Source organism: Myxocyprinus asiaticus, chromosome 10 (assembly GCF_019703515.2).
Source record: "Myxocyprinus asiaticus isolate MX2 ecotype Aquarium Trade chromosome 10, UBuf_Myxa_2, whole genome shotgun sequence".
Classification (NCBI taxonomy): domain Eukaryota; kingdom Metazoa; phylum Chordata; class Actinopteri; order Cypriniformes; family Catostomidae; genus Myxocyprinus; species Myxocyprinus asiaticus.
Genome location: NC_059353.1, coordinates 43,929,289 through 43,954,696, shown reverse-complemented (window position 1 = coordinate 43,954,696; position 25,408 = coordinate 43,929,289). Strand labels below are relative to the sequence as shown.

Below are 25,408 nucleotides of genomic sequence, written 5' to 3'. Positions count from 1 at the left end.
GAGTGTCACACTGCTCCGATTCACTCACATGCTCTGGTCTCTAGGCACAATCATGATTTCAAGCTCGATTACGCTTCTAGTGCTTGTCGCATGCGCAGAGTGCTAGATGGCGCTAATGAAGTGTAAATGAGCTTGAAATCATGATAGCCAAGTAGACTGCTGATGTCAAGATTTATAATGAAAAAGGAGATATATTTTAGTCTGTTCTCACCCAAAACCGATTGGATCACTTCAGAAGATATGGATTAAAACACTGGAGTCTTATGGATAACATTTATGCTGACTTTATCTCCTTTTTGGAGTTTCAAATGCCTGATCACCATTCACTTGCATTGTATGGACTTACAGAGCTGAGATATTCATTTAAAAATCTTAGTTTGTGTTCAGCAGAAGAAAGAAAGTCATACACATCTGGGATGGCATGATGGTGAGTGATTTTCGGATGGAACGGTCACTTTTTCCAAGTAACATCACATTAAAGAAGTAAAATGGATTGTGAATGGAATTTCATGTTGACTTCACACACACCAAAAAAGAATTAGCATTTAAAAGGTAATGAACCACCTTTCCTGATTCAGGTTTTGGTTTGTTTGTTGACAAGATGCTTCTTACATTCACTGACACCAATGAAGAGAAGCTCCAAAAACCTTGTTCGGACAAAAATGAATCATGTCAACCAGCATTTGGCTTTCAGCATGTCCTTTCTCTGACAAAAAATGGGGACACATTCAAAACAATGGTAGCAGGTAACCTGGACCTTCCATAAGTCTGGATGCCAGCATAGTCTGCAAGGTTAGATTTGATTAATTAATCAACATATCATGTAATTATTAGAGCTGTCAGAATTAACAGCACTTTCATGTCAGTGATCAAATGATTGAGAAGGGAACTCTTAACGTAATTTGATGGACAAAACAAGCCCAGATGAGACTAGAAATTAAGTATTTTTCAGCCTATGTAGCCTATGAAGGCGCATTTAAATTACCACAAAAGCATGTCAAGTCTTAACTATCAGCCAAACGCAGAATGACACGTTTTTGTCTGCAAGCGCTTTTTATGTGGAGTTCAAAGCAATGATTGACACTGGCATTGCCGCCCTCACGCAAATCACGAATGCGGCTTAACTATTGCTGTAGCAAAGTGGATAGCCACAGTCTACAGGCAGATTAATATCGTAGAGGATGAGAGTTTAAGATATTTAATGCCAATTGCAATGAAACTGCAACCTATGGGGGACTAGTTCTTCAATTATTCAACCTCCCAATTAGACTTTGGGAAACATTTAATGTTACTTGAACTGGTGCTATTTTAGTGCATATCTGTCTTCATACTGTGGAAGGCTTTGTTTGGAAAATGTTAATAAAATATAAATATTGTTACACATTGTTCTGTTTTATTTCCTAAGATGGAAATAAATGCATTTTGACAGAATAATAAGTATATATAGTGTCAAATGTAAAAATCTGCGATTAATTATGAATAACTACAAAATTAACTGTGATTAATTTTGCAATTAAATTTTTTTTAATCGACTGACAGCACTTATCTGACTAAATGTGTTCCTATATATATATATATATATATATATATATATATATATATATACAGTATATATATATATATACAGTATATATATATATATATATATATATATATATATATATATATATATATATATATACTGTACATACTATACAGTATATACTCTCTATATACAGTATATATACTGTGTGTGTTTATAGAGTACTGTGCAAATGTCTTAGGCACATAAGATGTTTCACAAAAGCATTTGTCTTAAGATGATTATTTATATCTTCAGCTTTAGTGTGTCACTAGGAAATATAAATATTAGACTCCCAAACATTACTTTTGCAAATAGCAAAGATTATAATAGAAGAACAGGGAGCCCTGCAACAGATGTCATGGCCCCCACAGAGCCCCCCACTGAACATCGTGTCAGTCTGAGATTACATAAAGAGAAAGAAGCAATTGAGACAACCTAACTAGATAGAAGAACTGTGGCGATTTCTCCAAGAAGCTTGGAACATCCTATCTGCCAACAACCAAGAAAAACTGTGTCCAGGTGTACCTAAGAGAATTGGTGCTGTTTTAAAGGCAAAGGTGGTCACACCGAATACTAATTTAGCTTTTTTTGTTGTTGTTTACTGGACTTTGTTTGGCATTAAGTGATAAATGAAAACTAATTATGTCATTATTTTTGAAGACATCCTCACTATGCAACATTTTTAAGGCAGTTTAAACTTTTGCACAGTACTGTACATACACACATTCCAGAATCCATTTTTTTCTGACTTCAACCACTGATTTGAGCAAATAAAAAAGAAAAATGTTTTTTCCACACACAGAATGATATTGGTTGGGGAAACAGCAGCACTCGGTTGTTGGTGCTTGCCACAGATGACAGCTTCCACATGCAGGTGATGGAAAACTCGCTGCCATTCTAGAACCAAACAATGGAACCTGTCAACTAGTCAACAAAAAGTACATCAAGAGAAATGTCTGGGTAAGATTCATTAATAGTATTACAGTTCAGGGTATTTATGTTAAGAACATTTAAACTAAACCATGAAAAAGTCAAAACTATGGCATGATCTGTTTTCAGGACTATCCATCTGTTGGCCAGATAGCATGAAAGCTGGAGGGGAAAAACATACAACCAATTTTTACGGTCACCAGATTTGAATCAAGGTGCCCGTGAGCCAATAGCTCAACAGCTCAAAAACAGTGCAACACGCTGTCCAATTTGCAAACGAAACACTCAATTGGTGTGGTTCTTTTTATTGCATCAGTTGAATTAATTGGTGAATCAATCCGAATTGAACATAGGAGTCATTGGACTTAACCGGTCAGACAACTCACTGCCTCACTGAATTGGTTTGAATGACTCTTTCGCTCACTGAACAGCAGTCTGCTGTGTAACTGTGTATCTTAAAAATACAAATCTGTGAGGTTAATGAACCTTAAATCAGTCTAATTGCTGATTGGTTGTTCATATGACAATGTATAATTTTTATACAGTGTATACATTTTATATTATTATATAATTTTTATACAATACAGTGTATTTTTATTGTATACAGTCTTCTTATTTTGTGTATACTGTATATTGTATGTTATTTTTATTGTATATAGTCTTCTTATTTTGTGTATACTGTATATTGTATATTATTAGGTGTATATTGTATATTGTGTTGTGTAACAAGATGTGAAAATTGTGTTATGTGTAAATCAGATGTCATACTGCTATGTTGCGTGGAACTGCACCCACGACTTTCACCCACTGGTTGAGTGACAATAAAGGGATTTGATTTGATTTGATTTGATGTGTATAATAAAATATACTGGGGGAGGTCATTATCTGCTTATTATTAATCTTTTAATAGTAGTTGTACAATGGTGTACTTGACCACAGTTTTGTGTTCTTTAACAGGGGCTCAGCAAACTGATCCCTAAATCTGCTGTTGGACTGCTTTCTGAAGACTCAAACAATGTAGTCAAACTAATTGTGGATGCATACAATGTGAGTGCATTTGGATTTTGAATTGTGATGTGTTTTATCAAAAGTCTTCTAAATCAGCTACCAGAGCAGAGCTTTGGCCTATTTAACATTCTATGGGGTTTAAACAGAATCTAACCTCAAAAGTGATTGTGGCCCATGATACCCTCTCAGAATTCATATCTTTGAAATACACATTGGTCTGTAAAGGTGGAGAAAAGCCCAGTGACCTGATAATGTGGACATTGGGAAGAAGATACGTTTACACCATTACGCACACCTAAATTTGAATCACTGGAATACTTCCCCATGTTAGTGCCTGCAAGTGAAAGCACAGGGGTCTGCAATGTTTTTGACAAAGTTTCATCTTTAATTTTTCTTGTTAATAGTGCCCCCTGAAACACACGCACACCCTTATGGACTCTGGACTTTTTAGTGCAGTTGCATGAAAAATCATGCAAATTACTGCCATATTGTTTACCGTTTTACTCTTTATTCTTTATTTGCATTGGTGTTGCTCATTTTGGGTAATATTTCATGTAGTAATAACTTACCTTTTCCTTCAATGATGTGACTTTGAGTGTTTTTGAGCAGATTAATGTGGCCTTCAAGTGGAGTCGGAAATACTGTAGTTATTACGACTTCCAAAAACATGAATGGCAAAGCTAAGTTGTATTTACCAGTAAGAAACTCAACATTTTAGATGATTAGATGATTTAGTTGCAACATTGGAAGGGGTGTGTTGTCATGAAAGTGGGGCAATTTTTTTAAATAGTAAGTGCTTTATTTCAGTAATATTCATTTGTTAAACATAACAAAATTTATAGTCAACTAATGTAAAGCTAATGACTCACCGTTCATGGATTTCTTAATAATTTGTTATTGGACTGGGTAAAAATATTGATTTTCTGATGCATCGCAATCTTCATTGGAACGATCTCAATATCGTTTCTTAAATCCCAAGATCGATCTTTTACTATATGCGCAACCCTCTTCTAAAATGAGAGAAAATCGCTCGCATTTGCAACCAAGTGTTGCGCTATTCAACTAAAAATGTCTATGATTAGCCACTGGCTGGTAAATGTTCATATTTCACACACCAGTGATTGAGTAATATATCAGAGAAATAGTTCAACATCCTTTCACTGTGTGTTGAGAGAAAAAGTTTGACTTGTTCCATGTCTGTGTGTCCAAAGACAAGATCCATGCAACCCATTTGTCATTGAATAATGTTTCTTTTAATATCCTTTCTGTTCTTTACAATCAGTTGTTGATAAAAAACAACATAAACATTAACCGCTTTTCCACTATCAGGCCGAACAGTTCTCATCGTCAAACCGTACCGTTTCAACTTACCCAGGCCAGTTGCCGCATTTAGAGTTACTTTTTCTACTGCAGTGCGGTGAAATAACGATAATTTCCAAAACAGATCCATCTGTTGCAACAGCGTGAAAGGTAAACATTGGAACGGTGGGCTATTGTCACAGATCCACTTGACTCCCTCTCTCATGCCACACTCTGCTGTCTCCCTCACTCCGTCAGTCACCCGCTCTCACTCGCCTGAGTGTTAATCATGCACACCTGCAGCTCATCATCACCCTGTTTGGACTTGCACTTAAACCTCACACTCACACTCTGTCAGTGCCTGGCCTTGTTGTATGTTCCTAGGACTCACCTTTTGCTCTGCTTCAGAGGAAAATAACTTACCTGTGTGTTAACTTACCTGTTTATCAACGATCTGCTCTGGATGTGCAAGATAAGTGACTTGAAAACCCTGAATGTGCATTATGCCTTTAAAAATTGACCTGCTCCTCAGTTTATGGATGTTGAGAGTCTGAAAACTGGTTGAAGTTTATGTTTCCTGTTTTTGCAAGGATTGGACTAGAAATACAGATCTGTGGATCCTAGTGGCGATCAGTTGATCACCTTCTGCCTATGATCTCTGGTTTTACGAACGGCTGTGTTAATAAGACTGTTTACTTGCCTGGATACTCACCTCACGCTACTTACCAGTTTCCTCTGTGTTCTGTTCAATAAACTCCCACACCTGGGTTCATGTCCAGTTCCTGTGTTGGTGTGTCATTACAGAGAGGCCAGCCCAAAAAAGAAAAGGAACCCAGCGGAGCTGCTGCCATTATGGATGAAGATCCGCTCGCGGAGCTTGTTCATCAACCAAGAGCATGGAGCCGACGGGGGCGTTCATGGAACTGTTTAGGCAGGATCTTCCTCTCCGGGAATACTCAGCTAAGTTTTACCAACTTGCTGCTAAAACCACTATATCGGACTCATATCTCAGAACCATCTTTGGAATGGGACTAAACTTTCACAGACATACAGCTCTTCTGGAGGCGGAGAATCTTTCCTTTTCAGATTATGTCAGAGTCACGCTGGACATCCATTACCCCTCGCCATTTTGACACACAGGACAGAGACCGTCCCAGAGCCAATGCCAGTAGCCTTGACCATCCCCGTAACAACACTCCCAGCTGTCCGGAAGAAGAGGAGAAGAAGGGCTCCTACTCCCCAGTCTCTGCCCATGCTCACAACCACGGAGGTCGTTCCCCAGTCTCTGCCGTGCTCACGACCACAGAGGTCGTTCCTCAGTCTCTGCCGTGCTCACGACCACAGAGGTCGTTCCTCAGTCAGTGCCCGTGCTCACTACCTCAGAGGTCATTCCCCAGTCTCTGCCCGTGCTCACGACCACAGAGGTCGTTCCCCAGTCAGTGCCCGTGCTCACGACCACAGAGGTCGTTCCCCAGTCAGTGCCCGTGCTCACGACCACAGAGGTCGTTCCCCAGTCAGTGCCCGTGCTCACGACCACAGAGGTCGTTCCCCAGTCAGTGCCCGTGCTCACGACCACAGAGGTCGTTCCCCAGTCAGTGCCCGTGCTCACGACCACAGAGGTCGTTCCCCAGTCAGTGCCCGTGCTCACGACCACGGAGGTCGTTCCCCAGTCAGTACCCGTGCTCACGACCACGGAGGTCGTTCCCCAGTCAGTGCCCGTGCTCACGACCACGGAGGTCGTTCCTCAGTCAGTGCCCGTGCTCACGACCACGGAGGTCGTTCCCCTGTTGCTGCTAGTGCTCACGACCACGGAGGTTGTTCCCCAGTCTCTGCCTGTGCTCTCGACCACAGAGGTCAGTTCCCAGTCACTAATGGCTCCTAGCCCCGAGCCTCCCACAGTTCCTAGCCCCGAGCCTTCCACATCTCCGCCCCTCAAGCCTCTTCTGGCTCTGCCTGCCTTCGTCGAGCCTCCCTTGTCGCCGCCCTCTGAATCTTCCATGGCTCCGCCCTCACTCCCTGAATCTCCACCTCCTGACTCTCAAACTCCTGCTTTTCCTGCGGCTCCGCCCGCTTTTCATCCTGAGACTCCTCCTCCGACTGCTCTGCCCTCTCTTTCTCCGGACCCATCTCCAGCTCTGCCATTGGGATCTCAAGTCACTACTCCTGATGCTCTGCCTCTGGATCTGCCTGTGGCTCCGCCCCCTAAGTTTCCACCTCCTGCAGCCAAACAGCCTGACCCTGTCCCTGCTCTGTGGCCGCCTCCCAGGCCTCCTGACCCTGTCCCTGTTCTGTGGCCACTTCAGATCGTTGATACACAAGTAAGTTACACACAGGTAAGTAGGTATACTGCAACAGGTAATATCAAAGGTCTTCTTGATAAAATATGATCGTGCCTGGTAACTTGTGCATGTAAAATGAATAGAAATAGCATTTTAGCTTAGCGTAAAGCTGATAATTTACACAAGGTTTATTTCTATTTCTTCTGCTCCAAACTTCTCTTTCTGCTCGTATGAATGTAACACATCATAAAGTGTTTCACCGCTGTTCAAATGCACTTTGGATCGCATCATTTATATGTATAAATGTTTTCCATCTGAAAGGACTAAATATTAAATGAAACAAATGACAATAAAATGCAAAGTAATCTCTTAAGTAATCAGAATACTTTTTGAATGTAACTGTATTCTAATTACCAATGATTTAAATTGTAACTGTAGTGGAATAGTTACTTATATTTTGTATTTTAAATACGTAATCCCGTTACATGTATTCCGTTACTCCCCAACCGTGTGTGTGTGTGTATATATATATATGAGAGAGAGAGAGAATATATTGATATATTTCAAGTTTTAATTAATCTGCTTCCCTGATGGAAAAAGGTGTGTAAAAAATAAATGTATTATACAATACTAGTTAAACCAGCATCATAAAGTCGTGAATATACACTAAACATACATGATTTTTTTTATGAACTTTTATTAACTTCAGCCAAATATTAGAAATTGACAAGCTAAACTGTAAACTAAAAGCACTAGAGTTACCTTGGTGTTGGCAAATATGTGCTCCTTTACAGAGGCTGTTTACAGAAATGCCGGTTTCTTAAAGAGACAGTACAGGTTCTTGGAACATGTTAAAAAAAAATCTATGTAAATAGTACAAATTACGCAATTAAACAAAACATGTAACAAAATATAATATATGCAATATAATATCATAGTTATTGATGGAATACATGGATTTGTTCATTTTTAAAAAGCTAAAATGTGACAAATGATTAAACTACTAAAATATAATTAGTAAAATTTATATTTCCATAATGTACCTAGATAGAAGGTCCCCTGTATAATTAACAGCATTAGATGGGAGAGAATTTTCTTTCATATGCAAAATGGAAATATACTGAATTATATTGAAATATATCCATATACTGAATCGTAATCAGAATAGAATCGAGAGCTTGTGAATCGAAATCAAATCGAATTGGGAAATCTGTATCAATACCCAGCCCTAATTTGTAATATAACATTCATTAATAAACCATTAAAGGGTTAGTTCACCATTCAAATTCTCTCATCATTTACTGTCATGCAATCCCGGATGTGTATGACTTTCTTTTCTTCAGCAGAACACATTTTACGAACAATTTAAAAATCTTAACTCAGTAGGACCTTAAAATGCAAGTGGATGGTGGTCCAACCTTTGAAGCTCCAAAAAGAACAGGCAGTCAGCATAAACGTCATCCATATGACTTCTCTGGTTAAATTAATGTCTTCCAAAGCGAAACGATTGCTTTTGGTGAGAAAATGATCAATATTTAAGTGCTTAAAAGTGCTTAAAAGTGGTGTGAAAGTGATCAATATTTAACTATAAATCACCGCTTCAGGTCAGCAGCAGTACGTGCGTTTGATGTAATCATGTTGGCATGTTCACATGAGAACAGATGCACATGCGACAACACCCGGAAGAGCAGCACTGTTTACAAATGAGTAGGAGGAATGCTGTACAGAAGCTTGGTTGGGTTTTGGTTTAGATCTGTATTTGTAATTGTTTGTTTACTCACAATGGTGCATTTGTCTGCTCATCCTGGATGTCTCAACCGAGAGAAATACGTGAAATTATGTCCGTAACATGCCAACGTGAATGTCATACGAGAGACCGCATGAACACTGCCCTCTTGTGAATGCGCATACAGCTGCTGACCAGAAGCGATGATATGTAGTACTTAAATATTTATCTTTTTCGCACCAAAAGTGATTGTTTTGCTTAAGAAGACATTAATTTAACCAGTTGAGTTGTATGGATGATGTTAATGCTGACTGTCTGTTATTTTTGGAGCTTCAAATGTTGGACCAACATCCACTTGCATTTTAAAGTCCTGCTGAGCTAAGATATTTTTCCATTTTTTCTTCAAATGTGTTCTGCTGAAGAAAGAGTCATACACATCTGGGATGTCATGAGTGTGAGTAAATGATGAGAGAGTTTTCATTTTTGGGTGAACTATCCCTTTAAGGTTGTGTAAAAGTGCTGCAGGTGTATTTGTTTAAAAAGGAGCTTTTGCCTTTGTACATTGTGTATTTGCTTAATGGATAATGGATGCCCAACTCAGACTTAAGGGCTTTTAAGATGAACTTGAAGGCAGCATTACTGCATATGCCAATTACTTTACCAACAATAACCAATACTATAATATTTTTGCATGCGTCATGTGTATTTTGTTGATTCATGTCTTTTATTTTGAAATGTTTAGTTCCTGTTTTCCTTGTCATGTGATTTCTGTTTTCCCTCCATGTTCATGTGTCATGTTTTCATTGGTTTATTGTTTAATTAGCTTGTTATGAGTTCTGTTTGTTCATTGGTTTATGTTCTCCCATGTCTTGTATTTAAGCCCTCATGTTTGCATTGTCTAGTTGTCAAGTATTGAATGTGTATGTGCATAGTCAAGTCATGTTTCATGTTTGTAGTTGGGGTTACTGGTTATCATGTTTGTAAATAAACTGCACTTGGGTTCTTCACATCGTTGTGGTCATCATCATTACCAGCAGCCAGCACACGTTACAGCATGTTTATATTAACATACTATTTTTTTAAAACCAAGTCACATCAAAGTGATATCAAATTTTTCAATGTTTAAAAAAATACAAATAAATAAATTACTTCAAAAATAACAACTACAATAACAAGCATGTTTCGTGTATCTTAAATTTATTAGCATCAGCTGTTGTCTGGCTATTAATATTATTGTTAAATGTTTTTTTTTTTTTTTTTTTTGGACCAATAGTTGAAACCTTGGTAAACACAGCAGGTGCAGTGATGGTCAGGGAGGTGGCACAGAGGTGGAGCTTTATTTTAAGATTACATTTTAATTACAAATTTTTTGGGGGGGATTTTTCCCCTTTTTCTCCCAGTTTTGAATGCCCAATTCCCAATGTGCTTTTTAAGTCCTCGTGGTCGCGTAATGATTCGCCTCAGTCCGGGTGGCCGAGGACGAATCCCAGTTGCCTCCGCGTCTGAGACCATCAACCCGCGCATCTTATCATGTGGCTTGTTGAGCGTGTTGCCACGGAGACATAGCGCGTGTGGAGGCTTCACGCCATCCACTGTGGCAACCGTGCTCAACTCCCCACATGCCCCACCGAGAACGAACCACATTATAGCAACCAGGAGGAGGTTACCCCATGTGACTCTACCCTCCCTAGCAACTGGGCCAATTTGGTTGCTTAGGAGACCTGGCTGGAGTCACTCAGCACACCCTGGGATTTTAACTAGCGAACTAGCGAGCTCCAGGGGTGGTAGCCAGCATCTTTTACCACTGAGCTACCCAGGCCCCCAAATTTTAATTTAAGTTCTTGCTAAAAACTGGAACACTGTGGATGAGCTGTACACTTTGTAATTAGTCCGTCCATTTCCACTAGTTACTTGTGCATTTAGGCCAATTTGTAGAGCTGTTGCAAACATCACAGGCATTATCGCAATAACATGGTAACCAGCCAATCAAAGCAACAAGTGATATTTATATTTTACTATATTTTGTTACACTTTTTACATTCATGACATGCTGGGGAACTTCAATGAAAGCAGGCGTGGACAGTGTTGAACAATTTACACTGTTGGACAGTGTTACTTAAAAAATTGTTGTAGTTTATATATTATTCAATGTCATATTTTTAAGTATTTGCTTTATGCTTTTTATTGGCAATTATTTTCTCATCTGAATTTATTTTGAGGCACTGCCTCTCTGGCCCCTGGCATGTAACAAAATTTTGCATTCTTATTTTGCAAAGATCCTAATTTTAAATCATTGCTCATGGTAACATTTCATTTATACAGTATTTTGAGTGTTCTCCCATTCTGAGTGTTGTCCAGTTTGTTGCACAAATTCTGGACATCCTGGCCTTCAGCATTTCTCCTCCTCATGCCAATGATCTTACGCATGCCTAATGTTGCCATGGATAATGTTTCAGATTCCTAATATTAGCAATATTAACAAATGCAATAAAATAAAATTTTAGACTGTGTGAATTACTTTGTTTTTCTTAATTGAATCTTTTCAGGTGTTTTTTTTTTTTTTCTGTGTGTGTGTGTGTGTGTGTGTGTGTGTGTGTGTGTGTGTGTGTGTGTGTTATGATTACAGCTGAGAAATGTATTAAGCCTCAGACTTTCCTCATTGGGCCATTGGGCTTTAGTGAAAAACTAAAGGTGATTGTTTCATCTCGATGCGAGTATAAATGTGATGAGACAAATCAACCTCATCCCCACTGTGGGGGAAATGGCAAAGTCATCTGTGGCAGCTGCAGGTACTGGAAAAATAACCCTTGCTCTTATTCCTTTTTTTAGTTAATTTACTGATTAAATTGAAAAGGCCCTGCCGGGGTGAATCTCACATATTTCCTGGTTGTATTTCACACCAAAATTTGTATTACCCTAATGCATCAGGACATCACTTTTTTTTTTTTTCCAAAGTGGTGAATCTTATTAGATTCTCATTACTGTAATATAATAATTTTTTACTTTTAGAGAAAAACATTATGGTAAAACAATGATTTTTTATTTTTTATTTTATTTAAATCAGCATAAAGGCAGTACATCAAATTCTACCATAATGCATAAATACTTTGCAATTGATAGAATATGTAATGAATAATATATTTTTTGTAACGAGAATTAGATATAAATTTCCATTTCTTTCTTGTAATTTTTGGGGTGAAATATGACAAGGACATTTGCTCAATATTTAATATACTCATTATACTGTACATCTCCACCATAAACAACCCCCAACATGTCCATAGGTGTGATCCTGGATTCTTAGGACAGCTCTGTGAGTGCAGACTAGGCGAAAAGGACGAGGCCTCACTCAAAGAACAGTGCAAGAAGGACAATGGGACAGAATGCGAGGGAAAGGGAGACTGTGTGTGCAGACGATATCAGTGCCACATCACAGAGGGCAGAATTCTATGCAAATTCTGTGAATGTGATGATGAGCACTGTGAAAAATTTGACAATAAACAGTGTGCAATTGAATCATGTGGAGAAGCTGATACTTAAAAAGTGTTTTAGAGGGGCTGCCATAATCATGTTTTTTTGCTGACAATTTATTGTTAATAATTCTGGTTAACAATTTAATTGCCTTTTCTGTTCATGTCAGAGTATAAATGTACCATAGTACATTTCCTGTCACTCTGTCAGTCTGTGTTTTCAGTCTTGTGTTTCATTGTCTGTCTTTGTGTGAGCGCACGGTTTCAGTTGTATTCCCTGCCGTGCGCTCTTCAGTCTGTCTTGTTTCATGTCGGGAGCACGGTGTCTGGATCCTGACTTACTGTCTGGTTCGGTTTTGGTCTGTGTCAGGATCCGGACACTCGTGCTCCATGTTTGTCTGTTATAGATGTGGGTGCATCGCACATATGTCATCTTGGCAGCATGCACTCGCATCAATAGTCTGTCTGTCTCTCACAAACATGGATGTGCCTCGCGTTGCGCGCCCGGGTCGCGAGCTGTCTTCATGTTGTGCTGAGGTTCTGTCACTTCGGTCTAAGTTGTCGGGTGTGTGTGTGTGGCCGAACTCTCGCACAGGTTTCCTGTCTTGTTTTTGTCACCTGTTGCATGGATCGTGTAGCGTTTGCCTCGCGATGTACGCTCCGGTTTCGTTTAGTGTGAGAATGCGTGGCATCGCATTGTTTGCTGTTGCTATGCATTCTCTCATCTTGTTTGTGCATTCTCTTGTCGTCTTTGTCTTGAGAGCACGTGGCTTTGCTTTGTTTTGTTTCCCCTGCTGCTGCCTGCGCCCACGGCCATGGAGGCAGTTCCCCTGCTGCTGCCTGTGCCCACGGCCACAGAAGCTGTTCCCCTGATGCTGCCAGCACCCATGGCCACAGAGGCTGTTCCCCTGCTGCTGAAAATGACCACGCCTGGCCCAGTCAACAAGCCAGCGCCGGAAGCCTCGTTCGTCCCAGAGCCAGCGCCGGAAGCCTCGTTCATCCCAGAGCCAGCGCCGGAAGCCTCGTTCGTCCCAGAGCCAGCGTCCTCGCTCATGAAGACCGTTCCCACAGCAGTGCTCCTGGCTGCCCAGAAGAGGAGGAGGAGGAGGAGGAGGAGGAGGAGGAGAAGGACTCCTGCTCCCCAGACTCCCGGCCACGGAGGCCGTTCCCCCATCGCTGCCAGCGCTCCCGGCCACGGAGGCCGTTCCCCCGTCGCTGCCAGCACTCCCGGCCACAGAGGCAGCTCCCCCAGTCGCTGCCAGCACTCCCGTTCTGCATAACGCGGTGGCTCATTTCAGCTTATCGCGGCCCATTCGGCCCGTTTCGCGGCCGACCCGGTTCTCCCGATGGCCAGTCCGCCCTTGATCGGCCCCAAAGTGCATCGGCCCACTGGGAAAATGCCCGGTATGCCAGATCTCCAGTCCAGCCCTGAGCATGATTCACTTTCTATACTTCACTTTTAAAGTCAACATGCATTCAAAATACCATAATTACGTTCTTAATGCATGTTCCTATTCTTGTTGTGCCTGATTTATTGGTGTATGTTTCAAAATTCTATGTAATCTTTCATAAAACAATAATAAAGCAATAACTTTTCAGTTTACATCACAAATCCTTTTTACTTTTGCAACCTCTTTCTTGAATCCTTACAACCACCTGGTTCATTCATGTAACAGCCATTTTTTCCCAATCAAAACAATGCCAATGGATAAAATCAAGTCCCATCCAACTTTTTTTTTTTTTTTTTTTTTTTTTTTTTTTTTTTTTTTTTTTTTAAAATGTCCTGTTTCCCTCAGAAATCCATCAGATTACAGAAGTAAAATAGGTTGCGAACATCATTTAATGTTGACTGAAAAATAACAGATTGTTTTCCCCTTCCCTTACAGGGTACCAGCCCATTATTCAAGGATGCAACAACCACAGTTCAAAACCCAACATTTTCTGGAGATTCTTAAGAAAACTTCGAGGTGAATGCTGGTGATGAAGCACAGAGTGGATGTATTTTAATTAATCTATGGGTTTGATACATTATCATGTAATAAAATAAAACGGCTTCAACTTTTCTTAAAAGTGTACTCAGTAATTCTAACTAATTTTGAATTGATAAACTTTTAAACACAAAGAAATAATAATTGTAGAGTAGTATTTTTGAAAAATGTTTAAAACAGTGTATACTCACATGAGAGACTTAAATCAGACATGTTAGTCTTAGAGAAAAAGCTTTATTTCACATCTGTTGCTGGATGCCCATTCATGAGTGCCACCATTTTGAGATCACATGACCAGCTGAATATTACCCTCTTTATCTCAGTCCCTTGTATTTTAATGTTTGGGGAATAAATTAATCATATCTGACTTCAAATAGTGCATTTGTACAATAAAATCAGTAAGTGAGAACTTCTGTTTGAGGATGATGCCGCATCTACACAGCTAGGTGTCAACACAACATAAACAGAAATTTTACTGAGTGCACCTTGAATGTCCTGCACAGTCTCATTAGAATTAATATGATTTTTTTACAAGTGTTTTTCAATTTTTTTTATTTGAATACACATTGATATATACAATACTAATGTATTGTCATCTTCTAGCTAACGTAAAAAAAAAAAAAAAAAAATTACATGTACACTTTAGACAAATACCTATGAAAACTAAAGAGATCATTCTGTAATGTCACTGTACTGCATTGCACTGATTCTCCATTATGAAATATGAGCACTGAACATAGGTTGGGGTTTCTCATTATAAAGATAATGGAGGGATGACCTGAACATTTGCTTAGCTTTGCATTGTAACCTGCCTTTTAGTCCTTCATAGTTCATAACATCCAACTTAGCTTATTGTGTGTGTTTCAGTGTTATTATAGTTAACGAAAACTAAAACAAAATCTAACTAAAATCATTTTCGTTAACTAAAATAAAAATAAATTATTGGAAAAAACTGAAACTAAACTCAAACACTTTTTCATAACTCCAAAACTAACTCAAATAAATAAAAATGATCTCAAATTCATTTTAGTTTTTGTTATACTAGGGCGAATATGGTCAAAGGAATTTTAAAATTTCTTGACACTTTGAATTATGATCTAAAGGACACCTAACCTAAAATTATACCTTTAAAGAAAGCTTAGGATGTCTTCTACCTTTGTCAAAAGCAAAAACAAAGAAATATTCAATACTGGGATGTAGAACCTTTGAAGACCTTCTTTTGACAAGATTTTAAGCAGTACTGGTAAAGTGGGACAGAGGAAAAATGTTTTTCTAGAAAATATCTACATCTATTTGGAATACATTTTTATATTTTCATATACACTTTAACATCACAGCATTAAGATAACATACTTTTTTAACCTTAACAAGTTTACCTGAAATTTCTGTCATTTTCTTTACCATTGTTTTTCTAACCAGTGGTCATGAAATGAGCTCTGCCACACATCCAAAAGTAAAATCATCAATTAGTTCACCCAAAAATTACAATTCTCTCATTATTTACTCACCCTCATACCATCCCAGATGTATATGACTTTATTTCTTCTGTTGAACACAAATGAAGGTTTTTAGAAGAATATCGCAGCTCTGTAGGTCCGTACAATGCAAGTCAACAGGGTCTAAAACTCTGACGCTCCAAAAAGCACAAAGGCAGCATAAAAGTTATCCATAAGTGGTTTAATCAATGTCTTCTTAAGTGATCTAATCTGTTTTGGGTGAGTACAGACCAAAATGTAACTCTGTTTTCAGTGTACATCTTGCAATTGCAGTCTACAGGACCGATAATTATTTCAAGCTCAATTACACTTACTTTTAGAGTCACAGAGTGCTAGATGGCACTGGGAAATATAATCAAACTTGAAATCATGATTGCCAAGGAGACAGCTGATGTCAATATTTATAGTAAAAAAGGACTTAAATATTGATCTGTTTCTCACCCACACCTACCATATCACTTCTGAAGACACTGGAGTACTATGGATTACTTTTATGCTGCCTTTATGTGCTTTTTGGAGCTTCAAAGTTTTGGCCCCTATTGACTTGCATTGTATGGACCTACAGAGCTGAAATATGGATCAAGCTTAAATGTCCTTTGTCATTTTACCCGTATTCACCCTATAATATAAAATTTGCAACATTTACAATCCACATTAAACATGAAAATACCACTAGATAGAGGCAACACAAGACTGCCCTGAGAAAAGAAAATTATATTATACTTTTTAAATTACACCAGAAAATGCTCAGCTTTGGCAGCCATAAAAAAAAAAATAAAATAAAATAAAAACTAAACTGAATCTACAAAACACTGAGAAAACTAAGACAAACTAAACTAAATTGTTATAACAAATTAAATATAAAATAGTAATAAAAACTATAATAACACTGGTGTGTTTGTATATAAGGACCTTGAAAAAAAATATCCTAAATATAAATAAATCTGGTTTAACACCTGTGATTTGCCCCAGAACTGTACACAACTAGTTGTTAATGATGTGATCAACAGTGTGTGTGAGATGTGTCATTCTTCTTCTGGTGCAAATCACACAAACAGAAGTATCATTCAAGTATTCCAGGCTCTCTCTCCACTGTAGTTTTTCGCATCAGCCCTGCAGTCTCAGGGTGAATTATTAACAAAACTAGTTTTCGTTCTGTGTAAAATCAGTTTTTTTCTAATGCTCTCTGATTGTCAGAAAATGTAACTGGTTTTGTTTGCCTTCAGAAATTCAAAAAAGAGATGTCTGAACTTTTATCAGTAAGAGCCTGATGAAAGGAGTAACAACTTATTCACACTGTCCAAACAATTTAACCGTATATGAATTAGTTGTTAACTTTTTAACTTTTATATATTTATAAAATATAGAACTTTATAAAACTTAGTGGCACCGGTGCCACCGCCCTCAAATGTTAGTCTGCAGCCCTGAGTCATCCGTTCTATTTTTCCACCAACCGCACACATAGGATTTCCTAGGCAGCGAAGGATACATCTATGCTGCTTTCAAAAACTGACCAGGTAAATGCATCTTAATACAGTAGACAGGAAGTCACACAAATATTGAATTCGATCTTATTCAGCCTTAATGCCTTCCTACCTCTGTATACTGCCTAAAAAGGCAGCCTTTTTCACATTTCAGAAACAGCCAAGAGGAGAACCGGTGTGAGGACGAAGCCCAGCCTCCACTGAGGCCTTACACACTCTGCAGCACATTCACAAAAGCAGTGTCACAGAGCTGAACTAACAGCCATGTTAACGTGTGTCCTGGATTATGTAAGAGAAGGGGGTGAGAGTTGGAACTGAAGCATTGGTGGCTTCTTTCTCCCAGCAGCAGGGCTGGTTAATGAGTTTAAGAAGGAGAGGGGAGCGGCCGCATTCTGAAGGCTGAAGTTCACCAAGAGACAATCTGGGAGAAGATAGGAAGACAGCACCCAACACTTGGCTACCAAGAAAAGGAACACTGCCTGAAGAAGGTAGGCAATGTTCCATGTCAATGCATGAGAGTAAATATGTACTGTGAAATTGGAACTGTTGGCAACAACTATTAATTTCAAAGACTTTTAGGCAGACTTTAAAAGAATATATTCAAGTGGTTATTAGCTGGTTTTGCTTCAGGACCCAGATTTTATATTTGGCATCAAGTCCATGACCCAATACGGTAGCAAAATTGTACAAAAGTAAACTAAATTTCCATAAAATCAAACACTGAAATGTATCAATGTTGCTGTTTTCCAGAATTAGGGCATATCATGCAACATATTGATATATATGCCATATTGGCATCTGCCTAATTTGGCTAGCTTCTACCAAGCGACGGATGAATTTGCGGCAAAACTCCATAGAGTTTGATTATGATATGGGAAGTGTTATCTCCACCCTTTTAAAAAGCAGACAAGCTGATGTATTTTGCCATCTTAACTATGCACGATAATATGACAAATTGCATTTCATTATTTGCATTTAGCATTGTTTTCTCCCTGCTCTTTGTGACCCATTCAGAACAGATCTACGACTCACCTGTTGAGAACCACTTATGTAAACTACCTCATAATTTATCTAATGTGTAAGGTTGTGTAAAATCCTTTATGATGCTATTTTATGATGGATCTTGTGTTGGGGGTTAGGGGAGGTATCTTAGAAGTCATAAATTAGTGTTTCCACAGTCATTTTGTTCTGCAGTTTTCCTTGTTTCCCATGTGCCCTTCATAATCAATGTCATTCACAAAGGCTGTACTGTTGAGCTGGCTGCATGAGGTTGAGCACAACACAACAAACGGTGGCGACAGTAGTAGACTAAAAGGGCCTGTACAGTGAGCCACTGTACATCTCACAAATAATCATCAACCCACGTTTGATGGTCTGTTTAACTCTTTAAAGAGGTACATTGCTGCCCAGTGTTTTGTAACTCATTTCACTTGCCAAAAAACGGGCCCTGAGGACAACATGAACCAACCAATGAACTGAAAGTTTTAGTGAACATACTGAGGTTCACCAAGGAAGTGCATTGTCCAAAGAGGCATTAACTAGATTATTATAGAACACAAGAAGCACCCAACATAACCTGCTTATTTTGAAACCTTTAATTTAATTACCACGGCATACCTAATTTCATTTGAAAGGACTTGTTCTAAATTGTAGTAAGATTTCTTACATATACACAACAAGTCAAAGAATAATATTTTTTATCTGCTTCAAGCATTAGAATAACTTTAGAAGACTTTAATATAGAGCACATGTCGTATGGACCACTCTAACAATGCACTTACAGAACACTTTATTAGGTATACCTGTACATCTACTTATTCATGCGATTATCTAATCAGCCAGTCGTGTGACAGCAGTCCAATGCATAAAATCATGCAGATATGGATCAGGAGCTTCAGTTAATGTTCACATCAACCATCAGAATGGGGGATGTTAGGGGGAAAAAAACAATGTTAGAAGGAGGGCAATAGCAGTTTTTGACTCAAAAGGTTAGTTTGGTGATCAAACCTACTAATGTCATCTTACCAATTGCCATTCTCTTTAAGTAGATATGGCCTTATGCTTTGAAGCCTCTCCTTCTTCTTAAGTGTTCATTTGTTTTTGTTTTAGCAGATTAGATATGATGAGCTGAAGAGATTGTTTACTTTTTCAGAAATCTATAATGATCTCATACTTGTGGAACCCAGTTTCTTTTACTCGAGCAAAGAAATATAGAAGGCACTTGGTGCCCTATCAAATTTTTTATTTTTTTAAAATAAAGATATGACACACCTGTATGGATATCACCTGCTCTTGCCAAAAAATGGCCCACGGTCATGGTAAACTAATAAAAAATACCAAAAATTACCAACAATTTTAAATCGTGATTTCCAGCTCTGGAAAAGTCATGGAAATTTCTATAGTGAAAATAATATGCTCAGATAAAAGCCTTTTATTAGAGAGTGCAGTCTCTATAAAATAATTTTTTGTAATTCTTATCTAGAAAAGTCATGGAAAAGTAATTGAAATTCATTAGTCAAAAGCTGTGGGAACTGTATCACTGAAACTGTATCAGTGCAGAAGTGTAGACAGTACTGTTCACAGTCATTTCAACACAGCACAGTAAAATGCAAAGGAAAGGTAAGCACAGCGCCAGATGGGCTGGGGGTGGAGTGGTAAACAAACACATTTGTTTCGCTCTATTGCTCAGAGACATCGATTTGGGAGAGGGCGAGATGAGCAACTAATGCCTGTAAGACAGATATGACACACCTGTATGGATATCACCTGCTCTTGCCATATATGGCTTTGAGTGATTGAATACAGAGAGAGATAAAAGTGCATGGGTTGTAAAAAAGGGAGAAAGGGAGTTGTACAGTCTCCACCATTGTCTTTGTGATCTGAGCACCTTTACCTGGCAGCTTCCTTCTCAATTTCTCCGGTGGCAGGTGAGTACCTCTAATCCCTCTTGCTCTTTTCTATACAGAAACATTTAATGCTGAGAGCAATAAACCTTTAGCATGTCCCAAAACTGCTTTGAACATGCTCGTGATTCATTTGCCAAGCTGACTGTAAAAGTTATAGAAGAACCCAGTAAATCGGTAAATAATGCAGCAGTGCTTGTCCTTTGAAATGAAGGCATAACTCCTACCCAGCAGAATATTATACAACAGTTATGCCTTAATATTTAGCATGAATATCTTCCTAGAGTTGTTCTTCTAAGACAAAATGCCCTTCAAGGTGAAATGTCCTTCTCTTGGTAGCGTTGGTACACTATACATAGAGTATAGTGTCTGGCAATAACAACATTTGCTTGATTAAATTTGACTTTGTCAACTTGCATGTTTGCAACAAGCTGTTCTTCATTTCGAACAGACAAAGCCAAATAAAGTGAATGTCCTTTGACAGCTACACTACAAGTCAAAGATTTGGACACACTTGACTGAATGTTTCTTGTAATCTTAAAAACATTTTGATATAAATGCTAATGTTCATATGCTTAAAATTAGTTTTGTAGGCACATTGCCTATGCATTTCTTTACAAAAATAAAACTGACATTTATTTAATTTGAAAGTTGGACTGGATAGTAAAGAAAGTGCATGGGAACTCCCTTAATGAAGTTGGTTAAAAGAATGCCCAAAGTGTACGGAGCTGAAATCTCGGCAAATGATGGCTACTTTTAAAAACTATAAGGAAGCTTTGATCTGTTTAACACTTTTGGTCACTACACAATTTCCATACTTCCATTTGTGTTATTTCATAGCTTTGATGACTATAGTATTATTCTTAAATGTGTGAAATAGAAATAATAAAGAATGAATTGTTGTGTCCAAACATTTGACTAGTAGTGTATGTGGTTAGGGTTGTAATCAAGCTTTTATGTTCTGGCTACCAATCAAAAAGATAAGAACAGAATGATTTGAGGACATTTTGCTTAAATAACTTACAGTTTTTGCCTATATAATATTTTATATTATACATAATCTGATGTGTTCAAGTGTAACTACATGCTTTGCTTTGAAACAGAATGTTGGATTTGCAATGATGGAGAGTCTGCAGGAATAATATTAATCAAGGTTATAGGAAGGGAGGTAGGGATGGGATATATACACAACACTGTCAGGCCTGATCAAACACAGCGTATTGTTCTGCCAGGTTACATAAAAACCCTGCACACTTTTCTGTAATGCTGGAGGGCAGATAATTCATGATATGCCTAATGTAATTTAAACAGTAGAGTAGATCAGTTAAGATATTATTGCACAATCAAAGAAACTTTTAGGATTTAGTTAGGAAATATGAACCTTTGCACTGGACGGAGGGATTTTGATCAGTGACATAAGGGTCACTGCAATCTGCCTGCACTATAGAGACAGTGATACAACCCCCTAATAAAACCCAACCATCCAATCAAACAAGAGAGATTGAGTCATCCGTATTATCACACAACATCCACATCTATGTTGCAAGGTACTAGGCAAACATAAAAAAGATAGTGATAAGGAAGCTCATAAATTTGGTATATGCAAACAGAAAATTATTTCTTAGGGGTGTGTGTGTAGGTGTATATACTGTATGTAAGACATATTGTATAGTCAGCCAGTCATTATCGTTAATCATGATCAGGACCCTGATGTGAAGCGGGGTGTACATTTTCCATCCTTTTATACTGCTATTTATCAAATAAATAAATTTATATAAAATTTCAGTTGATATTTATTTTAAATATTATTTAAACTGAATTATTTTCTGAGAAGAGTAATATAGGAAATAGGTTGCCTTAGACCAAGTTCAATTATTTATTTACACTTATGCATTTGGAAGGCATTTTTATCCAAAGCTACTTACAGGGTATTCATCTCATCGGTATGTGTGTTTTCTATGGAAATTAAACCCATGACCTTGCCATTGCTAGCGCCATGCTCTACAAGTTGAGCTATTCAGAAATATTTGACTGAAAAGCATTGATTGACCAATCAGAATAAGGCAATCCTGAGAGCCATGCAAAAAAATATATACACTTATTGAGAACTTTATTAGGAACACCTGCACACCTACGTATTCATGCGATTATCTAATCAGCCAATCATGTAGCAGCAGTGAAATGCATAAAATCATCAGATATGGGTCAGGAGCTTCAGTTAATGTTCACGTCAACCATCAGAATGGGGGGAAAATATGTATCGCTCTAATTTTGGCCGTGGTATGATTGTTGGTGCCAGACAGGCTGGTTTGAGTATTTCTGTAACTGCTGATCTCCTGGGATTTTCATGCACATCAGTCTCTAGAGTTTACTCAGAATGGTGCCAAAAACAAAAACCATCCAGTGAGAGGCAGCACTGTGGACGCCTTGTTGATGAGAGAGGTCAACGGAGAATGGCCAGACTGGTTCGTGCTTGAGGCATATGGGTTACAACAGCAGAAGACCACATCTGACACTTTATTAGGACCATAGTGTTCCTCAGTGCTAAGTGAGGGTGCTTTCATACTAGCAATTATGGTGTGCACCCGAGGTCGAATGACGTCAAAGTTCGGTTCGTTTGGATAACGTTTTCTGAACTCGGGTGTGCACCAGCGAACCGCACTCGGGTCCTCTTGAAAAGGTGGTCTGGGGTACGGTTCATGTGAACTCCAGTACGGTTCGCTGCTGATATGAACACAATCGTACCAAATCGCGGAAGTGAACCACATGTGATGACATTAATTTGCATCTTTGCAGGCTCCCGATCACAATTATTATGGTATAATGCATTTCTCATACCTGCTTGTGTCCAAATACATCCCCTGCAGAGAGCAGCTCAGATTCTTTGCATCCCTAACAACGCATCCGCTAATATTCATCACATCATTGCACATTCAATGCATCTGCGGGAGACAAAAACAAGTGTCGTTCTGTGCATGGCAAGTTTGCGTGATAAATCCAAAGAGACAAACTTTAATACTGCATTTAACACAGTGACATCTTCTCGAGTTGTTACCTAGTTACAGTGGTAAACAGCTGCCGCTTGTACTCACGTTGATGATTTAAAAATATAATATGAACAGAGACCAGCGGGGGCAGGGGGAGGGGGAAGGAAACGAACTCGGCTTCGGTGCAAGCAATCGAACCAAGTGTGAAAGCACCCTGAGTGTATATAAGCAGACTGATCTCACTATTAATTCTGAAAAAGTAGGTTGAAAGTTGTGCTTCTGAAATCGGTCTGTGCTTCCTGAAATTCGAATCACTGCTCCCAGTGGCTAAATCTGGAAATGTTATTAAACATACGGGCACATGTCTGCTCCAGTTTCTGGGTAAAATGTCCACAAAGTGGCGCCAAAAGTTGTATTTTTAGTTGTAAATGATGTTAAACTGTCAACAGGAATGCATATTTTATTAACCCTACACCCTAACACAAACACCAGCATTAAACCTAACTCTCAGTGAAGTAAAAATGTATTTTCAGAGCAAAAATGCAACTTCTGTGTTGCGCTCACCATTGTTTATGTGAACGCATTTACGTCCTTGTTCCCACGGGACCAGAACCCATGTAACAGAGGTTGCTATCAGTAGCACTAGAGGGAAAGGTGATCACGTCTCAATTGATGCAAAAATGTCTGAAGGGGGTTGCCGCTTGCCAGTAATTCAGCAGAATGGGGTTGATATCAGGGTACATGAATTTTCGAAACAACATATTGATTTCCCGTGTGATCATGTTAGTATAAGAGCTATTATCAGATGTGAAATAAGTAGGACATGGATGTGTGGATACTAAAGAGGATATGGTTGTTATATCAACATGAGATGAAGCCATGGCTCAGTTCTGAAATAGAGACACTATATCTCCCTAGACACATAGTTTGCAGTATATTTAAACAGCTGGGTAATGGCACACAACAAAGACACAGAGCAAATGCAATATAATCAAATTTTTACAGTCTTCTGTCTGTCATAAACCATGTCCAACTTCCTTTAGAACATACTAAAAGTCTGTTACCTTGTTACAGTATGTCAGTTTATAGAACATTCATATAATGAATTATGGTATTAGGGGATTAATTACCAAATAAAATATTTTCTGTATAGTCTTAATTTACTGAATCAATAGCCTTATTTTAAGGTATGAACTATGTGTTCACTAGAGGAGGCAAATTTAGGGACTGTGGCCTTTGATCATATCTCAGCCACACTTGATGATAACAGCCTTAGGTGTAGTATCTTATAAAAGATTTGCATTAGTTATAGGACATGAAGCTTTCTCTTCCTTTCCCGTGGGTGGCTGACTATCTTCCTTCCTTATAAAGCTTAAATTTTAGCTTTGTGTCTGGGTTTACTAGTGCATGAACTGAAGTGCACTGAATGCTGTTTAGGCCACTCCCTTTTATGCCTTTGAATGACATTGAAAAATCCTAACAGGAAAGAAATCATTAAAGAGGCATTTAATATATTGAAGGCATAGATCAATAATGAAAATGCTGTCATTTACTCACCCTCATGTTGTTCCAAACCCATTTGCTGTTAATCAGTGGAACCCAAAAGGAGAAATGTTTAAGAGTCTTTAAGCAGCTTTTTTTCATACAGCAACAGATCAGACTGACCACATCTGTTAAGCTCCTAAAACACCATAAAAGTAGCATAAAAGTGTGTGCTATATTCCTAGTCATCTGAAACCATGTGCTAGCTTTGTGTAAGGACCAGATCAAAATGTAAGTAATTAATAACAGCAGTCACATTAACCACATATGGGTTTGGAATGACATTTTTGGGTGAACTTCAGGCAAGTTTTGCCAGGGAAAGCACCACTCACATTTTCTTCAGAAAATGTATATAGTTCTGATGTGCAATACTAGGAAATTATGTACTATATGTCATTAAATGGAAGTCATTTTGTTCAATGGGAACTTCCTTTTTCTTTCTTTTAGGTAATTCCCTGAGACTTAAGCTGGCATCATGCCACAGGAAGTCAAGACCGACATTCCAAAAGTCCTCAATAAAACCACACCAGGGCTTCAGATATGGAGAGTAGAGGTATGGAGGAACAATAAGAAACACACTTACTTTGTTTGAGATTTAGACAACTCAACCAAATCACTAATCAATCTTCTGTTTAATCATTGGTCAGAACATGAAACTGGTGCCCTGTCCATCTAAAACATTCGGACAGTTTTATGAGGGAGACAGCTACATAATACTTTACGTAAGTATTA

The 25,408-nt window shown here is 38.5% G+C and overlaps 1 protein-coding gene and 1 pseudogene across 2 annotated transcripts in view; both read left to right on the top strand.

Moving 5' to 3' along the window:
- Positions 1-559: 559 nt before the first annotated feature.
- Positions 560-12,346, top strand: LOC127447603 (integrin beta-2-like; annotated as a pseudogene).
- A 5,236-nt stretch (positions 12,347-17,582) lies between these two features.
- Positions 17,583-25,408, top strand: part of LOC127447373 (villin-1-like) — a 33,321-nt gene continuing 25,495 nt past the window's right edge. Inside the window, exons 1-3 of one of the 2 annotated variants that reach the window (XM_051709204.1) lie at positions 17,583-17,732; positions 25,124-25,229; positions 25,324-25,398. In XM_051709204.1, the coding sequence (XP_051565164.1) occupies positions 25,152-25,229; positions 25,324-25,398 (153 nt within the window). In that variant the 5' untranslated portion in view covers positions 17,583-17,732; positions 25,124-25,151. Of the gene's footprint in view, positions 17,733-20,030; positions 20,172-25,123; positions 25,230-25,323; positions 25,399-25,408 lie in introns of those variants that run through there. The other variant, XM_051709203.1, reaches the window with a different exon arrangement.